The sequence below is a fragment of the Heteronotia binoei genome, chromosome 2, assembly GCF_032191835.1.
Source record: "Heteronotia binoei isolate CCM8104 ecotype False Entrance Well chromosome 2, APGP_CSIRO_Hbin_v1, whole genome shotgun sequence".
Lineage (NCBI taxonomy): Eukaryota > Metazoa > Chordata > Lepidosauria > Squamata > Gekkonidae > Heteronotia > Heteronotia binoei.
The window spans coordinates 56893154-56913061 of NC_083224.1; the positions used below are offsets into that span (position 1 = coordinate 56893154).

The 19908-nt window shown below is 42.8% G+C and overlaps 1 protein-coding gene across 3 annotated transcripts in view; it reads right to left on the reverse strand.

Annotated features, from left to right (window-relative positions):
* The window catches only part of PHF20 (PHD finger protein 20), an 89607-nt gene that overhangs the window by 58041 nt on the left and 11658 nt on the right, over window positions 1–19908 (reverse strand). For all 3 annotated transcript variants that reach the window (XM_060231030.1, XM_060231029.1, XM_060231028.1), the window contains exon 2: window positions 2042–2152. In XM_060231030.1, the coding sequence (XP_060087013.1) occupies window positions 2042–2124 (83 nt within the window). In that variant the 5' untranslated portion in view covers window positions 2125–2152. The remainder of the gene's footprint in view (window positions 1–2041; window positions 2153–19908) is intronic.

Sequence of the window (19908 nt, forward strand, 5' to 3'; positions counted from 1 at the left end):
GTCCTAGTACTAACAAATAAAAAGAAATAAATAAAATTTATCCAATATACTGCAGGTACAGATAAATAACAAATAAAAATAAAAAAATAAAAAATATCCAACATACTGCAAGTACAGATATACATAAAGCTCCAATTCAATCCTATGCACATAAGGAGCTTCAGTGACAAAAAGCTTCATCAACAAGCATAAGAGGGTATCTTCATGCTTGGAATGGAGGCATTGTTGTTTACACAGAATTATCACAAGCACATTATAGATTTCAATGTATTAGAAGCTCTTGATTTTCACAAAATTTAAGATACATCCCCGAACCACATGAAATAGCTAGAAAATATCAGTAGATCTGACAAATATGAAATTTATTAGATACCAATTTCAACCATCTCATTCTAAGTTAACAAAGGTAATTAACTCAAAATGTCTTCCCACACCCCCTGAAGTACTACATTCTGGTTCTAACCTTCTCTAAATAGGTAGCTGGACAAGATAGCCTCTATGGCCCCTTCCAACTCTATGATTCTAAATAAACATATCAGCCTCTTTGTGTTAGGCAACAAGTTGTCTGGGATGCAAACTATCTGCTATAAATCTGACAGCCTGCTTACTGTAATATAATTGTAATCTTTATTTGTTAAAATAAACAGTTCACATTTTTTAAAAAAAACCTGACAGCCTTACAAAAATGTTCTCATACAAAGCAAGTTTTCATACTCTATGACCCCCAATTTGGGGGGGCAGGGGAAAAAGAAAGAAAACAGTATTCAAGCCAGGGTTCAGCTTGATTTAGTGTACAAAAGTCTGGTCTCCCCTGCTTTAGAGCTTTAAGGATCAGCTCAAGTTCTCAAAGCATCTTCCTTGCTTTTCCTAAAGATGTCAAGCAAGTACAAGCAGCCTTTCACATATTCTCCATTCATACAACACAAAATACAGCTGTGCTCCTGACTGAGGCATTCTCTATCAGGTAACTACTGTCAACTTGGGCAATATAAATAAGACTATATTCCTCTTAAATCAACATGGAAAAATTTTCCAGTGCTTTGCCTCCTTTTAAAGTCTTCACTGTTTCTGGAGATCAGAAACTATTTTTACTTCAGTCATTTAACACAGGCCTTTCATTTCAAGCCAAGAGCATCAAAAAGCTTTTACATGTCATGGACTACATTTCTAAAAAGTTCAGCCTGCACCATAACTTGGTCCCTTGTTATTCTCAGATTTCTATAATTTCCTTTACTCATATTACTGTATTATGATTACAAAATAAGAATAACAATGAGAACATTTGAGTCACAACCAATTTGTTACCAGGGAGTCAAACCAAACCTTTACTGAAAAGTTTACATGAACTTTTATTTTATTCAGAACTGAACAGAACCTGAACCATACTTTGTGTGCTTGACCAGTGTTGAAACAAACCAGAAAAAAAATAACAATTTGACTAAAAACTAATGATGTACTCCTTGGCCCTGGAATTAATATCCGAGAGATTTTAATATATTTCTTTAATCCAAGCTTCTGTACTCTATCCTCTTCTAACAGCTAGCAGGATAAAGACCTGTTACTTCACTCATGCAGTTCAGTATCAAGCAGATTGAATAGCCTCTGGTGCTAGGACAATACTTCTGGTAACTACAGACTATTTCTCCCATGCTGCAGTTTCTAGCCAGTTTATGTAATTGTAAAAATTGTTGATTCAGTTTCTTGCTAAGTCCTGACTTGAGTCAGGATACTTGCAATAGTTTACCACTTTTCTGTACAGTATATTTACTCATCTGGTGGTAGGATTAGGCTGCAATGTCACAAGGATACAAATCACCTCAGCACATGTACAAATCAGCATGTTACTTTCATTTTTCCTACATGTACTGGAACTGAACCACGTAGGCCAAATTGTTTATGGAAAAGTTATTTATTTGTACTAGAACTTTAGGGCTGGTACATTCAACTGTGACTGAAGATTAATGGTTTGACTCTCTGTTTGTAGCACAACGTGTCAGCATCACAAAAATGTATCCAAGGGTTATCATGAAATAAGAAATACCAGTTTTTTAATCTGTCTCGGGCTTCCAACTGGGCTCCCACTTCAAAGCTGATACCTCTTCTGTTTGGTGGATGTTTTCTCATTTTGTAAAAAGCCGCTGCTTTTATTCCCCTGAAAAATGCAATTAAATATCAATCACTAGAAACTGTCATCTTTATATCTGCTAGTCTAATTAATTCAAATAATTCACAACCCAATCTTTCAGTTTTTAAAAACTGCCTTTACATTTATCAGTGTGTGTGCAGAAATAAGTGTCCATTAATATCTTAATATACATTCTCCCTGATAACCAAGATTGGTCTTATATACCCTAAATCTTCTGTGACTATAATTTTTCAGGAAGTTAAACTAAGGACTATTTCATGTACTATGGCCAACATGTTGAGGCAGCTGTATTGTTCGACACAGAAAACTGTTTTGTACATACTTTCTTATCACATGGATTAGCTCCACTTCATGGGTTTGTCTCCAAGCCTCTGCAACCAATGTGCATAATGAACTGGTAGACATGAAATTGCTTGCCCTATGGAGCGACAAAGACTGTTTCAAGTGGCTTCCGTGTAGCAGCTACATTGTTAGAAGCAGCCCTCAATTTAATTGCAAGATTTACAGACATGGAATGTCCCTAACACAGTTCTGCACAAATGCCAGTGCTTTACAGGTCTACTGCTACTTAATAATCATCCAGTATGCATTATTAATAGCATACCAGATGGAGAACTGAGGGATCCAGGTACAACCTCAAGCACTGAAGAGCTATTTCTTTATGTGGGATGATGACTATAAAATACATGCATAACTAACCCTATAAGGGTCTTACCTATTTTGTTGTTGTTGTTGCATCTAGCTGAAGAGTTAACATAATGCAGTTTTATTAGTTAGCTATGAATTGCCCCTTAGCCACCCTGAAAAAAACTTCTAGACATTTAGCACGTCAGTAAACTAGGACATAAAAGGGTTTCCTCCACAACGTCAACATTCAGTGGCTTATGTGTTAGTAGTTTCTCCTGCTAATTTTTTTGTAGTAGGAACAGAATATAGGTTTAATTACCTCTACAGTTCTTTGTATCAGGTTCACAGACTTGTTTCTAGTTCCAGGTTGATTTTATATATGACTTAACATATATAAAGTAATTTACAAATCTGATCTGAATTAAATTACAATTTTCTGTCAAAATCTGAGATTTTGTAAATGTAGAATGTTGTGTATTTAAGAAACTGCAATAAACACATTAAAATATATCATTTTAAGGAAGCCATAAGCAATCAGTAGAGTATGAAATAAACATGTGACATATCAATCTCTCCTTCTTTATGCAACATTGCATTTTCCAACACAACCATGTCAAAAAAATAACAATTTATCAAAACTTGCAGTTTTGCAAAGATTAGAATGGTCTAAAATCTAGCCAGTTTCAGCTTTCAATACAATTTCCCTAGCTGTTTTATTGGTTTACACAGCTCTCACAACAATATGGTAATATAACCCTTCCAAAACAACCCACCATTACTCCAACAGGATCAATTTGATAAGACATCATCCTCATGCAGCAGAAGGCTGGCAACATATTTTCTAATCTCAAATACAACAACAACAAAACTGTCCTGCATCACCATCTCCACAGACATATAAACCATAGAGATTTAGGGGGTCTGAGGAGAACAATTAATCACCAAACATAAATAGATTATTTTCTTCTTCTAAACAACAACTTAAAGTAAAAGTGCACCTTTTAGTCATAATTTTTATTGTAATAGCAATACGATGACATGAGGAGCTGGGACACAACTAATATAAGCAGGGTACTGCCATGTCCATCTGTCACATAGCAGGGGCCAAGTAAGGGTCTTCTGCTTGCTGCCACCACTATGGTAAGGGTCTGTACAAGAGGGCCCAGAGCACCCACCCAAACCCTGTCTTCCTTAATAGCAAGTACCTTTTAACGGTGACCAAAGAGACATGAGGACCCAGGCAGTTTAACTATAACGACAGTTTATTTTAAGTGCTCAAAAACAATAAGTAGGTTGTAAAACTTTTTAGTGCAACAGTGAATAAAGAAACAGTAAAGATTGGTATAAAGAAATAAAAAGCCCTGACGCAACTAACTAGATGTTCCCTTCTAACTTCAACTCAATTCACCCTCCTTGGATGGGAGATCCCTCTCTGGCTACAACTTGCCTCCAGCTCCAGAGAGAACCACCCTCTCTCTGCAGCCTCTCCAGAGAGAACAACCCTGTCTGCAGCTTGGCCTACTTATGCTTTCCTCCCAGATCCCACCCCTCCTTGGCCAGTTTTCCCTCCAAAACAGCTTTCACCCAATCAGAGGGATAGAAGGAATCCTGGGAGATGTAGACCCTGTACCTACTCCTACAGGGGAAGAGGGGGGGGGGTTGGTAGTTGGTGAGTCAATCCTTAGGCAAGTAGACAGCTGGGTGGCGAAACCGCGTACTGACCATATGGTGACTTGCCTGCCTGGTGTGAAGGTAACGGACATTACGCGTGTAGTAGATAGGCAGTGCTGGGGAGGAGCCTGTGGTCGTGATGAATGCTGGCACCAACGATGTGGGGAAATGCAGTCGTGAGGTCCTGGAGGAAAAATTTAGGCTGCTAGGCGGGAGACTTAAGGCCAGGACCTCCAAGGTAGCCTTTTCGGAAGTGCTACCTATTCCACGTGCAGGGCAGGAGAGACAGGCACAAATTAGAAGTCTCAATGTGTGGATGAGACGATGGTGTAAGGAGGAAGGGTTTAAGTTTGTTAGGCACTGGGATGCTTTCTGGAACAAGCGGGAGCTGTACAAAAGAGACGGTCTCCACTTGTCCCTGGATGGAACCAGGCTGCTGGCGCTTAAAATAAAAAAGGTGGCAGAGCAGTTTTTAAACTAAATCTTGGGGGAAAGCCGACAGGAGATGAAATGTCTCTGGTTCGGGAGGACTCGTCTCAAAGAGATGAAGGGTTGGCTGCTGTTGTTCTACCGGGTAATGGACCAGAGTTGTCCACTGTGAAGGTGACAAACAGTATGGACTGTCTGCCAGAGTCTAGAGGCGGCAGGAGGAAGGTGGCAGGCCTAGCTTGCCTGGGAAATTATAGATGTTTGTATGCAAATGCTAGAAGTGTTCGAAGTAAAATTGGTGAATTGGAATGTTTAGTGTTGGGAGAAAACATAGACATTGTGGGAATTTCAGAAACTTGGTGGAATGAGGAGAATCAGTGGGACACGGTGATTCCTGGATATAATTTATATCGGAAGGCTAGGGAGGGAAGGGTTGGAGGTGGGGTGGCTCTGTATGTCAGAGAGGATATACGGTCCAGTAAGACTGAGGTCAGAGAATTAGATTCACTTTTAGAAATGCTTTGGGTTGAAATAGAGGGCCCAAAAGGAAATTTAACTATGGGAGTTTGTTATCGCCCACCAAATCAAAAGAGAGAGGACGATTATAATATGATGGAAGGCTTAAAGATAGCGGCTAAACATAAAAACTGTGTCGTAATAGGTAATTTTAACTACCCGCAGATTGATTGGGTCAATATGTGTTCTGGTAGAGAGAAAGAGATTGAGTTTCTAGATGCTCTCAATGACTGTGCTATGGAGCAGATGGTCTCAGAACCTACCAGGGGTAGGGCGATCCTGGATTTGGTCCTAAGTAATGCCCAAGACTTGGTGAGAGATGTAAAAGTGATTGCACCTCTTGGGAGCAGTGACTATAATGTTATTGATTTCACCGTTTGTATAAATAGGGAGTTGTCCAAAAAGACCGCCACAACCACGTTTAACTTTAAAAGGGGTAAATACACTGAGATGAGGAAGCATGTGAGAAGGAAACTGAAAGGAAAGGTACATACGGTCAAAACCCTTGGGGAAGCTTGGACACTATTTAAAACTATAATCCTAGAAGCTCAGATAAAATACATACCACAAGTTAGGAAAGGCACAAACAGGCATAAGAAAAGGCCTGCGTGGTTAACAAACAAAGTAATGGAATCTGTAAAAGATAAAAAGGACTCCTTTAAGTGGTGGAAAACCAGTCCAAGTGAGATTAGTAAAAGGGAACACAGGCTGTGGCAAATCAAATGCAAGACTGTGATCAGGCAGGCAAAAAGGGACTATGAGGAGCATATTGCAAAAAACATAAAGACCAACAATAAAAATTTCTTCAAATATATTAGAAGTAGGAAACCAGCCAGGGAGGCAGTGGGGCCCTTGGATGACCATGGGGTAAAAGGATTACTGAAGGAGGATAGGGAAATGGCTGAGAAGCTGAATGAATTTTTTGCCTCCGTCTTCACTGTGGAAGACGAGAACTTTTTGCCCGCCCCAGAACCACTAATTTTGGAAGGGGTGTTGAAAGACCTGAGTCAGATTGAGGTGACAAAAGAGGAGGTCCTACAACTGATAGACAAATTAAAAACTAATAAGTCACCGGGTCCGGATGGCATACATCCGAGAGTTCTGAAAGAACTCAAAGTTGAACTTGTGGATCTTCTAACAAAAATCTGTAATCTTTCATTGAAATCTGCCTCCGTTCCTGAGGACTGGAAGGTAGCAAATGTCACCCCCATCTTTAAAAAGGGTTCCAGAGGAGATCCGGGAAATTACAGGCCAGTCAGTCTGACTTCAATACCGGGAAAGTTGGTAGAAACCATTATCAAAGACACAATGCGTAGGCACATGGATGAACACGGGTTATTGAGGAAGACTCAGCATGGGTTCTGCAAGGGAAGATCTTGCCTCACTAACCTGTTACATTTCTTTGAGGGGGTGAACAAACATGTGGACAAAGGAGACCCGATAGATGTTGTTTACCTTGACTTCCAGAAAGCTTTTGATAAAGTTCCTCATCAAAGGCTCCTTAGAAAGCTTGAGAGTCATGGAGTAAAAGGACAGGTCCTCTTGTGGATCAAAAACTGGCTGAGTAATAGGAAGCAGAGAGTGAGTATAAATGGGCAGTCTTCACAGTGGAGGACGGTAAGCAGTGGGGTGCCGCAGGGCTCGGTACTGGGTCCCATGCTCTTTAACTTGTTCATAAATGATTTAGAGTTGGGAGTGAGCAGTGAAGTGGCCAAGTTTGTGGATGACACTAAATTGTTCAGGGTGGTGAGAACCAGAGAGGATTGGGAGGAACTCCAAAGGGATCTGTTGAGGCTGGGTGAGTGGACGTCAACGTGGCAGATGCAGTTCAATGTGGCCAAGTACAAAGTAATGCACATTGGCGCCAAGAATCCCAGCTACAAATACAAGTTGATGGGGTGTGAACTGGCAGAGACTGACCAAGAGAGAGATCTTGGGGTCGTGGTAGATAACTCACTGAAAATGTCAAGACAGTGTGCGTTTGCAATAAAAAAGGCCAACACCATGCTGGGAATTATTAGGAAGGGAATTGAAAACAAATCAGCCAGTATCATAATGCCCCTGTATAAATCAATGGTGCGGTCTCATTTGGAGTACTGTGTGCAGTTCTGGTTGCCGCACCTCAAAAAGGATATTATAGCATTGGAGAAAGTCCAGAAAAGGGCAACTAGAATGATTAAAGGGCTGGAGCACTTTCCCTATGAAGAAAGGTTGAAACGCTTGGGGCTCTTTAGCTTGGAGAAACGTCGACTGCGGGGTGACATGATAGAGGTTTACAAGATAATGCATGGGATGGAGAAAGTAGAGAAAGAAGTACTTTTCTCCCTTTCTCACAATACAAGAACTCGTGGGCATTCGATGAAATTGCTGAGCAGTTGGGTTAGAACGGATAAAAGGAGGTACTTCTTCACCCAAAGGGTGATTAACATGTGGAATTCACTGCCACAGGAGGTGGTGGCGGCCACAAGCATAGCCACCTTCAAGAGGGAGTTAGATAAAAATATGGAGCACAGGTCCATCAGTGGCTATTAGCCACAGTGTGTGTGTATATATAAAATTTTTTGCCACTGTGTGACACAGAGTGTTGGACTGGATGGGCCGTTGTCCTGATCCAACATGGCTTCTCTTATGTTCTTATGTACACAGGCTTCTTTGGAGCTTGTAGGCTGCACTAGGCCTAGGATCATGACACCATTTGTGAATTATACCTAACCCACCTCCAATGGAATACTTGAACATTTTCCTCATGTTCCAGCTTTCCCCAGTAATTCCTTCTGGTTTTCAGAAAGAAGATGTCTTAGGACCATCATGGTGCTTCAGGTGTTTGGAGACACCTTCAGGAAGAATGAGCAATCAAGTAAAAATGTCCCCTTCCTCCATAGGAAGGGCTCCAGCTTTTTGTCCACACTCCTGTGATCTGACCAGGCATCACTTTTACAGAAATAAAAAAGGAACTGCTGGGGGAAGGTGAATGTGGAAAAAATTCCATATCTGTAAGAGCATTTTCTGCTGGTGAGCGGATGTCAATAGTTTTCAGAAACAGACTGCAACTGATTTCTACCAACAAGGTAGTTTGCCCATGGCAAACCTACAAAGACTTTAACAAAAACTGCTCACAGATCTTGCAACTCAAATTCTGTGACCTCCCAAATAACCTAAAACAGATGCCTAGCCCAAGGCTGCTTATCTGGGACCAAGGGCACTTCTCCAGTGGCAGCCAGGAGATGCATTACTCTGTATCAAAAACAGTAACTGCCCATCTAGAAAATTCTTACATAATTCAGTTTTGCATAGTTTGTGGAAAGCCAGGAGAGTGGGAGCCTTCTTGATTTCCTCAAGGCAAGCTGTTCCATAAGGTGAGGGCCACAGTGGAAAAGGCACACAGAATCATAGAATCAGAGTTGGAAGGGACCTCCAGGGCCATCTAGTTCAACCCCCTGCACAATGCAGGAAACTCACAAATACCTCCCCCTAAATACCTTCCCCCTAAACATGTAGAGGCAGTTGTTGATTTTGCCCTTTTGCAGGTTTGCACCTGCAAAAGACTTTACTTCAATGAACAAAGCTGTCATGGTGTAACATAGTGGGACAGGCGGTCTCATAAATAGGAGGGTCCAAGGCAATGTAGAGCTGTGTATGGGATAGTTAATATTGTAAATTGAGCCTGGTAATAAACAGCCAGCCAGCAGGACAGAAGTTGTATGCATGCTCCATTTAGCTCCTGATAATAGCTGAGTCTTGGCATTCTTCACCAGCTGGAGTTTCTGAATTGATTTTGAGGGGACACCAATGCACAGTATATTGCAGTCATCTAGTCTCAATGTTACTGTGGTGTGGATCCAGGTGGCCAGATTAGCCATATCAAGGTAAGGGGACATCTTTTGGGCTAGGCTGAGTTGGAAGAAAGGTTGTTTTGCAACTGCATTAACTAGCTTTTTCAGTAATAATTTTGGGTCCAGTACAACCCCCAAGGCTCTTAACTGAGTCAGTGAGGGTTAATTGAGCTCCACCAAAAGTGGGGAGCACAATTTCCTTCAGGGTTTAATTTCAATTTGTTCACTCTTAGCCAATTTACATCAGAAACCAAGCAGTTATTTAGGACTTCTACCACATCACCAGCGAATTTGGGTAAGGATACATAGAGCTAGTTATCATCCACCTATTGCTCACATCCATCCCCAATGCTACAAAGGATTTGTCCTAAGGACATTGCACAGAGATTACACATTACACAGAGCTTGAAAAGCACATTGAAAAGCATGGGGGATAGAATTGCACCCTGTGGATTGCCACAGAACAGGTGCCATATTGGTGATAACTTGTCTCCCACAGCAACCCTCTGAGTCGTCCATGAGGAATAATTTGAACCAGTTCAATGCACACATCCTGATATGTACTTCTGCCTCCAAGTACCTCAAAAGATGCCATGGTCTACTGTATCAAAGGCTACAGATAAGTCCAATAAGAGCAATAAGGAAGCATGGCCTTTGTTTACACTCAGACAAAGGTCATTAAATAAGCAAGCAGATCCATCTCTGTCCCATAGCCTGGCCTGAAGACAGACTGAAAAGGGTCTAGAATAAATGAACTATCCAAGATACTTTGTGACACGCACAAAGAGTGCAATGTCAAATCTTATACTAGTTGTTAAACAGTTCCCACTGTATGAAGCTTACCTCAAAGGCACCTACTTTGTCCTTGAAAGCACCTGCTATATCCATTAAGAAATACAAACACTATGAAGCCAGAAAGATCACATTGCTAAAGTGTTCATATGGACATATGAAGCTGCCTTATGCTGAATCAGACCCTTGGTCCATCAAAGTCAGTATTGTCTACTAAGACTGGCAGCGGCTCTCCAAGGTCTCAAGCTGAGGTTTTTCACACCTATTTGCCTGGACCCTTTTTTGGAGATGCCAGGGATTGAACCTGGGACCTTCTGCTTACCAAGCAGATGCTCTACCACTGAGCCACTGTCCCTCCCCTATTCATATTGTGCATTTCCCCAAAAATATATAGTTAGCACTTAGTACATACCCTCTTTTCCTCCAACAAACAGCTTCAGTACATAGGATTCTAGAGTACCAAATTTACTGTGTGATGTGGGACTTCACCTGAGGATTGGGAGCCACTGCCGCTATAAGGTTATTTTAGACACATACGGAGAGCAACACACTACTATCAACGGACTTCCAACAATTTGGATGAAAAAGGTTGCCTGCGCCACATGTAGTAACATGAATCCTGGGAGGGCTTCTCAATAGCTGTCATACACTTTCATGCAAAGAGGATTTGCTTGTGTACACTCTAGCCAAAGACATGGCTTGTAGATACACAAGTGTGTAATTTGTAATGAATAACAAGAACTGAGATTAAACTTCCTTCAGAGGTACTTAGGTACTGAAGACAGCTGATCTGGTGAGTGCACTAGCAGTCTGTTAAATGTTCTAAACTCTGGACATCATCAACTAATGATGTGCAGGCTTTTATCAATCTGGCCAGGGCAATTTTCAGGTCCCTGCTGCCCACTGCAGATAACCAGGAAGTATGCCTGTTATCATGAATACTAGTGTACTCTTTCATGCATATGAAGAGTTCTATAAATATCTAACATGTCAGTCCTTCTCCCTGATGTTCTCAAGATCTCTGCACACACAGATCTTTGTGGAAGGAGAATATTCTTATGATGAAAAAAACTGATAGGCTGTTGGGAGTTCTGAAATGTGACCAATGCAACTGTCATTGTCACTGTCTTAAGACACAGGCTATTTATGAAGGCAATAAATCAAAAGGTGAATTTTTTTTTGTTAGTATTGTTAGAATTTATTGATAATCCCAGGAAGGGTTGCTGTGGATAAATGAGGAATGAGGAGATGTTGCATGTTTGAAACTTAGACGAACAGACAGTGGTTTTAATTCACTAGATAAAAGAGCTGAGACTTACTGCCTATGAGTGATTGTCAGAGACTTTTATTCAGAGCAGACTGGAGAAATTCCTGTACTTCCTTGTTGTCTGATGAGTATGGTGACAAATGCTTGTTGCAGCTGCAAAGTCATTTATGCATTTGGCAGAATCAGTTTGTGAGGTTCGACTGGCATGCAATTTCTGTATTTTCTACTCTTATCTCCTGACAGAGTCAGAGCTGATCTGGATCCAGGTAGGCAGTGGGAATCAGCCATAGTGGCCAGGAGACAAATTGAACTAGGTCCAAAAACCAAAATCTGTGCCACTACCAGAACTTCCTCTGCCTTCATGCTTTGATACTTCTGAAGACCTCTGCTAGCAGTAAATATAGGAAGATGTTTAGAGCAGGCCTAAAGACAATCCCAAGTGATCATATCAATTCCCTCTGCCCTTTACAGAATAAATCTGAAAAGAGTCTATTCAGCTGCCAGTCCCTGCTGTGTTTGAGAACAACATAAAATACAAAGTAGATACATCAGTATATTTGAGAAGGAGGCGTGGCTTGAGCATCCAGAAAGTGCAGAATGGCTTGAAGCATCAGCATGTTCATGAGACAACCTTGATCTCAGGGATGGAAGAAGCCTGCTGTGAAACAGATTCAAGAATTCTATGCAGTAGCCCTCCTTGACTGTATCACTTACTGATCTGTGGACGTGACTGTTCCAGCTCAATGGGGAAGATGGAACTGGTCTCCCATTATTGAGTCATATTGGGTGCTATTGCTTTTGTTGACTGTTGGGTTGAAATGGCATTTGATACAGCCAGGTACAGAGGAACAGAGTCTTGTCATCACAGGGAATAATACACAATAAGACTGGACAAGAGGGAAGAATTCATCCTCTGACCATACACCTTCATTATCCCTAATAGGCAAAGAATATATTTCTCAATCCTCAGAGAGACAGGTTCTCTTTATAACTTGGCTGAAAAAAAGAAGAGAATTGAAGAGCCAGAGCACTGGCTTCATCTGGAAGAAAAGCTCTGGCCTGTGGATTTTGGTGTGCTGTCTCTGCATGGTTGCTTTTTTGGTAAGTGGAGGGCAACAGAGAACTAGGAGAGGAGTCCTGCTACTGCAGATGCAATCTCTGTACTTCCTCATGGTTTTATTAAGATTTTTCTAATCTACTCCCTGAAACTAAAAAAGTGAGAGGATACAGATTATCCAGCTAAATGCTACTGTAATGAGCCCTCTAGTGGCTGCCTGGGGTAGCTGCAGTTTATTTCCTTATAATGAAAGAACTTTTGAAAAGGCAGGCTCTGGCAGAATACTAGGCTTGAGGCCTGTCTACCAACACCATGGCAGGGGAGAGTTACCTTTTTCTAAAGGAGTGCCTCCCACACTGAGGAGAATAATGGTTGTGGTTGTCACAGTGGTGTCAGGAATGGCTCTGTCTTGCCCTGTGGCTATCTCTAACCAGACCTCGTCAGATATAGCAGCAGCAAAACAGCTCTTTGCAGAGAAGCCTCACAGACAGCTGCAATGCGTTGCAGCTTTATCAGCCATTACATCCTTGTAGAGCTTGGGAGTACCTTTCCCTTGCCAGACTACTGTAAGTAAGTCAGGTGATCGAGTTGGGATGGAAGCAGCATCCCTTTTGGCTATCTGCTGGTTGGCTCATGAAGTTGCTGGGTCTCTCCTGTGAGACAAGAAACTGAAATCTCAAGGAGTTGCACCAAATGGAAGCATGTGAGGTTAAGCTGGTCCAGTCTTCCTGTCCTCACTTTGTCTTTCTTTTTTTATTAGTCCTCTTAAGAGGTAGCTAAAAGGCCAAAGAGAGGAGAAACTGAGGGCAACTAAGCAGAATCTCCAGAGAGAAAAAACAAACAATTAAGTACAAGATTCTAGAACAATGGTTATGGAACTCTTTCAGCCACACACCCCTCCCCCCGGTTCCATAAACTCATCCCCAATGCCTTCTACCCTACCCTATAGAAGGCACTAAGAGCCCCGTGGCGCAGAGTGGTAAAGCTGCAGTACTGCAGTCGGAGCCCTCTGCTCAGGACCTGAGTTCGATCCCAGCAGAAGCTGGTTCAGGTTGACTCAGTCTTCTATCCTTCCAAGGTCGGTAAAATGAGTACCCAGCTTGCTGGGGAAAAAGTGTAGATGACTGGGGAAGGCAATGGCAAACCACCCTGTAAAAAATATGCCATGAAAACGTTGTGAAAGCAACGTCACCCTAGAGTCGAAAACGACCACTGGTACTTACCGTGAGGGGTCATTCTCCTCTGAGTACAGGAGGACATCTTGGGTGCTTTCCACCATCTTGTCAGGGAGGCAGGAAATAGAATAATTCTTCTTCCTCTTCCATGACCCTGGAGCACCCAGATTTCCTCAGCTGGGATACTCTAAGAAGTAGTTTCTAGACTATCAACCTTACTCAAAAGAATTAAACAGTAATAACAAGTTAATATGCAACAAACATAACAGAAAGAACTGTAAAGCAGCAAGAAAAAATGAAATAGATATAGATGTGGCAGAACAGACCCTAATATTAGTGATGCAACGTGGTGGGCAAGATGTCCTCCTGTACTCAAAGGAGAATGACCCCTCACAGTAAGTTCTCCCTCTGAGTTGGAGGCCATCTTGGGTTCTCCTATAGCAGTAGATTAATGACTGGGTGGGGCATCGCTCTCTTCTAGAAACACATGTTGTAACACTTTTCTGCCAAATGCTGCTTCTGCTAAACTGTAAGTGTTTAATTTGTAGTGTCGAACAAATGCTGAAATCCCTCTGGGTACTTCTAGTTTGGGTACTAGTCTGGGTACTTCTAGTAATCCCTCTGGGTACTTCTAGTTTCATTGCTCTACATGCTTCCGTGATGCATTGCTTAATAGCATAGCTGATGGCTGAAGTTGACATCTTCTGGCCCAACCTTGGTTGTGTAACATTGATAAACATGGCATCCGTCTTCCGAATTGGTTCAGTCCTGACCAAATATGTCTTCAGACAATGTCTAACATCTAAGTTGTGCCACATTCGCTCCCTGGGATGTTTAGGATCTGGGCAGGATGATGGCAAATGCAGTTCCTGGGATTTGTGAAATTGAGATACAACCTTGGGTTGAAAGGTAGGATCTGTACGAAGGTCCTTGTGAAAAATACAGAGTTCTCTCTTTACAGACAATGCATTAATCTTCGAAACCCTTCTCGCTGATATAATCGCTATCAGGAAAATGGTCTTCAACGTAGCCATCTTAGAGAAATGTCCTGTATAGGCTCAAAGGGTGATTTTGTGAGTGCGGACAAAACAGTGTGTAAACACCACGTTGGAAATCTGTGAGTCTGTGGAGGGCACTTGAGTGTGGCCCCCCCTTAAGAATCTCTGTACGTGTGCGTACCTGGGAACATCTTTTCCCTGTATCAGTCCCAATACAGAAGATAATGCTGCTACTCGTCTACGTAAAGTGGCTGGTTTCAGACCAGATTGTAGTCCATCTTGTAAGAATTCCAAGATGTATTGAATTGATGGGTTTAGTGGATCCCTTGCTTTTCTGCGGCACCACCTATGAAAAGCCTTCCAAGTAGTATTGTAAATCCTGGTGGTGGACTCCTTTCTGGATGCCAATAATGTGTTAGTAATCTCTGAAGAGTAACCTAACTTCAGGAATGCAGACCATTCAATTTCCACACGGTCAATTGCAGCCATTCTGGGTGTGGATGCCAAATTGGACCCTGTGTCAACATGTCTGGAGAGATCTCCAACTGAAGGGGTTGAGTGGACGATAGTTTTTGGATGGAAAAGAACCATGGGCGTCCTGGCCACCACGGAGCTACTAGGATAACCAGCGCTTTCTGGTGCTGCACCTGATGAAGAAACCTTGATAACACCGGAATTGGAGGAAAAGCATACTATAAGACCTGAGGCCAAATCACTGTCAGAGCATCCACAGCTGCTGCAGACGGGTGAAAGAATCTGGTGTAAGATCTTGGTACTTGAAAATTGTTGTGAGAAGCAAACAGGTCCACGATTGGTTGGCCAAACTGTTCGACTATCTGTTGAAACAACGACATCTTCAATCTCCATTCTCCTGGTTGTATGGTTGTTCAGCTGAGCCAACTGCTTGGATGTTGGTAATGCCCTTGATGTGTTCTACCCTGACAGACAGAAGGTGGTGTTCTGCCCAGCTGAATAATGTCTTTGCTTCTCTGGACAGAGCTGAAGATCTCAAGCCCTCTGGGTTCAGATAGGACTTTGCAGCCACATTGTCTGTTCATACTAGAACGTGTCGTTTCTGCACTAGATCGCTGAAGAATAATAGGGCTAGACAGATTGCTCGTAACTCTAATACATTGATTGGGAGTTGAGTCTCTGACGGTAACCAGCGACCCTGTGTTGGAATGTTGTCGAGTGTTGCTCCCCATCCGGACAGACTGGCATCTGTGAACAGTTGTACCTCTCTGGGAAGGTAGTAAACTCTCCCTTGTCGAAGATTGGAATCCTTGGACCACCACATCAGAGATTTCTTGACCTCTAATGTGACCTTGATCTGTGGATTCTGTTTTTCCATGATCAGGTATTGATGGGGACGGAGTAAGCTTTGTAAAAGTCTCATATGTAGTCTGCCCCATTGAACTGCATTTATGTTTGAAATAAGTAGACCCATCAACTTGGCTAAGGTCAATAATGGAGTGTGGACATTCTGAATGACTAGATTCACGAGCTGTTTGGTTCTCTGGATCTTGTTGTTCGGAAGAAAGAGTGAATTCTTTCACGTGTCTATGATCATCCCCAGGTGCTCCAACTGTTGTGTTGGCTCTAGAGAACTCTTGGCAAGGTTTATGAGAAAACCATGTTCCTGTAGACACCGGATAGTTGTTTGGACATCTGACAGGGCTTTCCGATTGGACGGTGACCTGATCAAAAGGTCGTCTAGGTATGGGTGAACATGAATCCCCTGTTGCCTGGGGTGTGCCACCACGTTCACCATCACTTTTGTGAAGACTCTGGGGGCTGTGGCTAAGCCGAAGGGAAGTGCTCTGACTTGGAAATGTCTGTGCTCCACGCAGACTTGAAGGAACCGTCAATGTGATAACAGGATCAGGGTATGAAGGTAAGCTTCCATGAGATCCAATGACATGAGGAACTCTCCTGGTTGTAGAGCCTCTGTAATTGACTTCAGAGTCTCCATATGAAAATGCCGAAGATGAATGAATCTGTTGAGAAACTTTAGGTCGAGTATTGCTCTCCAATCCCCATTCTTCTTGGGGACAGTGAAGAATATTGAGTACACACCTTGACCCACATGTTCTGTTGGTACATATTCTATGGCATTGATTTCTAGGAGATGTGTAAAGGCCTTGTTCGTTATTGATCTTTTTTCCAAATTCTTTCGGATCGGGGATACCAGAAAACGTTCTGGTGGGGTGTTTTTTAATTCTATTGCATAACTGCAAGACACGATCTCTAATGTCCAGCAGTCTGTCTGGGAAGCCTCCCAGGCATCTTGAAAATACTGTAGTCTTCCCCCTACCAGAATTGAAGTCCAGTCACGTCTTGTTGAACTTTGATTCCCAGTCCTGTTTGTCTCTACGTTCAGAGTTCTGTTTGGCGAATCTAGGATTGTTGAATCCTTTTCTGAAGGGTTGTCTTGGTTGATTCCAAGATGATATTTTGTTATCTGAGTATGGTCTTGGTCTGGCCAAGGTGTGTGAGGAACGAAAGGGCTGAGGATAAAAATGTCTTCTATCAGGTCTCCGAATGTTCTTTGGCATGGCCTTCTTTTTGTCTTTCGTTTCCACTAAAATCTTGTCTAAGGCACTACCAAAAAGTTTTTCTCCTTGAAACGGATAAGATATCATGATTTGTTTAGAATGGTTGTCTGCAAGCCATGCTCTCAGCCAGATGCCTCTTCTGGCTACTGTCCCTGATGCCAGGCTTCTGGAACAAAATATGAGCGCGTCTAACGAAGCGTCAGCCATGAATTCTGCTGCTTTAAGTAGTCTGGTGGTTCCCTCACTTAGCTTCTTGTTATTTTCTGGTAACAGTTGGTTGAGTCTCCTAGCCCAGACTATAGCCGCTCTAGATACAATAGAGGATGCTGTACATGCCTTTATTGCCATGGATACCGCTTCGTGTGACCTTTTTAAAGCCAGATCAATTTTCTTGTCCCAATTGTCTCTGATGGAACCATGTCCATCTTCTGACACCAAGCTCGGGTTCTGAAGCACCGTCACAGGGGCGTCTACCGCTGGAACCTGTAACATCTCATTTGCAAAAACAGGTAAATCATATCGTTTTTCAACAAAACCAGGAAACTGACGATTCCAGTTATGTTTTTCCCATTCAGCTTTTAGTTGTCTCTCAAAGAATTGTGGGAATGGAAAAACCTTAGTAGTTGTGTGTAACTCTGGAAAAAACTCCCTATCCCCAGTAGTTTTGTTCCTGGGATTGGTATTGGTACTGGTATTCTTCTCCTCAGAGGAAGAATTCTGGAGTTGCAGCACTGCCATGAACCTGGCTAATAAATATTGGTAATCATCAGCTTTAAGGCAACGAGCTGACTGTTCCGGGACCCAGACATCCTCCATCACCTCATCTGAAATAAAACTCTCTTGATCTTTGGATTGAGACTCCACATCTGAATGAGCCTCCTCTGAATCTTCCTCTAGTAATCTAGAGTTAGTACTTTCTTTTCTGGCTGCCTTAGTTGGCCAAGTGAGTTCTCTGGGCAGGTTTTGATCTGGGCGACGTGAGGAGGGAAGAGAAAGGGAAGGAGACCTGGACCCCACACCCATAACCCGATTGGCAAGCATTGAACAACTCTGCCCTAATCATTTGTTGGAGCATGGACATAAATTCTTGGGAGAAGGGCCCCTTGGGGTGAAGTACATTATCACACTGTTGTAGCAGGGCTGGGTCAACCGCAGAGGCTTGTTCTGACAGGGGCTGGCCTCCTGTAGTGGCTCCCGACGGGAGGTTGGCAACCGTCCCATGGGGCGAAGCATAGGGCTCATGGAGTCTATCAGGCGAAAAGCACGCCAAAAAAATCTTCCTCAAGATGGCTGCCGCCAGTTGCAAGCTTCTGCTGAGGAGGAACATCAAGCCCATCTGTTGTTGCCCCTGTGCGCTTTAGCCCGTGGTGACTAGAATCACCAAGGCAGGAAACATTGCCGGGAACCGCAGAAAGCTGAAAAGTCATGCTGGTCCCGGGGTCCATTCCTACGGCGTCGGTGTGAGGGCCAAAGGAAGACGCGTCCCTCCAGGAATTCATCTCTGAACCCTTCCATCAGCCGCTTCTTGTAGCGCGCCGCAGAGAGCGAGAGGGGGAAAAAAATCAGCCGCTTTGAAGCAGCCGCAGTAGCGTCTCCCCCTCCCTGATTGAAGAGATATGAGGGAAGGTGAAAGGTAAAGAATAGACCAGTATTAAAGTTAAAGAGGAGTAAGGTTGAAAGTGAGGAATTAGATAAGAAATAGAAAAATAAGACTAAATTGCTTCCTATCTGTTAGGAGCTAAGCTAATTAGTTGCTCTCCTTTTAGAGGCAGGAAAGAAACTGAGGAGATCTGGGTGCTCCAGGGTCATAAGAACATAAAGAAGCCATGTTAGATTAGGCCAATGGCCCATCCAGCCCAACACTCTGCGTCACACAGCGGCCAAAAATTTTACACACACACACACACAGATATATACACACTGTGGCTAATAGCCACTGATGGACCTCTGCTCCATATTTTTATCTAACCCTCTCTTGAAGCTGGCTATGCTTGTAGCTGCTACCACCTACTGTGGCAGTGAATTCCACATGTTAACCACCCTTTGGGAGAAGAAGTACCTCCTTTTATCCGTTCTAACTCAACTGCTTAGCAATTTCATTGAATGCCCACGAGTTCTTGTATTGTGAGAAAGGGAGAAAAGTACTTCTTTCTCTACCTTCTCCATCCCATGCATAATCTTGTAAACCTCTATCAAGTCACCCCGCAGTCGACGTTTCTCCAAGCTAAAGAGCCCTAAGTGTTTTAACTTTTCTTCAAAGGGAAAGTGTTCCAAACCTTTAATCATTCTAGTTGCCCTTTTCTGCACTTTTTCCAATGCTATAATATCCTTTTTGAGGTGCGGTGACCAGAATTGCACACAGTATTCCAAATGAGACTGCACCATCAATTTATACAGGGGCATTATGATACTGGCTGATTTGTTTTCAATTCCCTTCCTAATAATTCCCAGCATGGCGTTGGTCTTTTTTATTGCAATCGCACACTGTCTTGACATTTTATGGAATTATCTACCACTACCCCAAGATCTCTCTCTTGGTCAGTCTCTGCCAGTTCACACCCCATCAACTTGTATTCGTAGCTGGGATTCTTGGCCCCAATGTGCATTACTTTGCACTTGGCCACAATGAACCTCATCTGCCACATTGACGCCCACTCACCCAGCCTCAACAGATCCCTTTGGAGTGCCTCACAATCCTCTCTGGTTCTCACCACCCTGAACAATTTATTGTCATCTGCAAACTTGGCCACTTCACTGCTTACTCTCAACTCCAAATCATTTATGAACAAGTTAAAGAGCATGGGACCCAGTACTGAGCCCTGTGGCACTCCACTGCTTACCG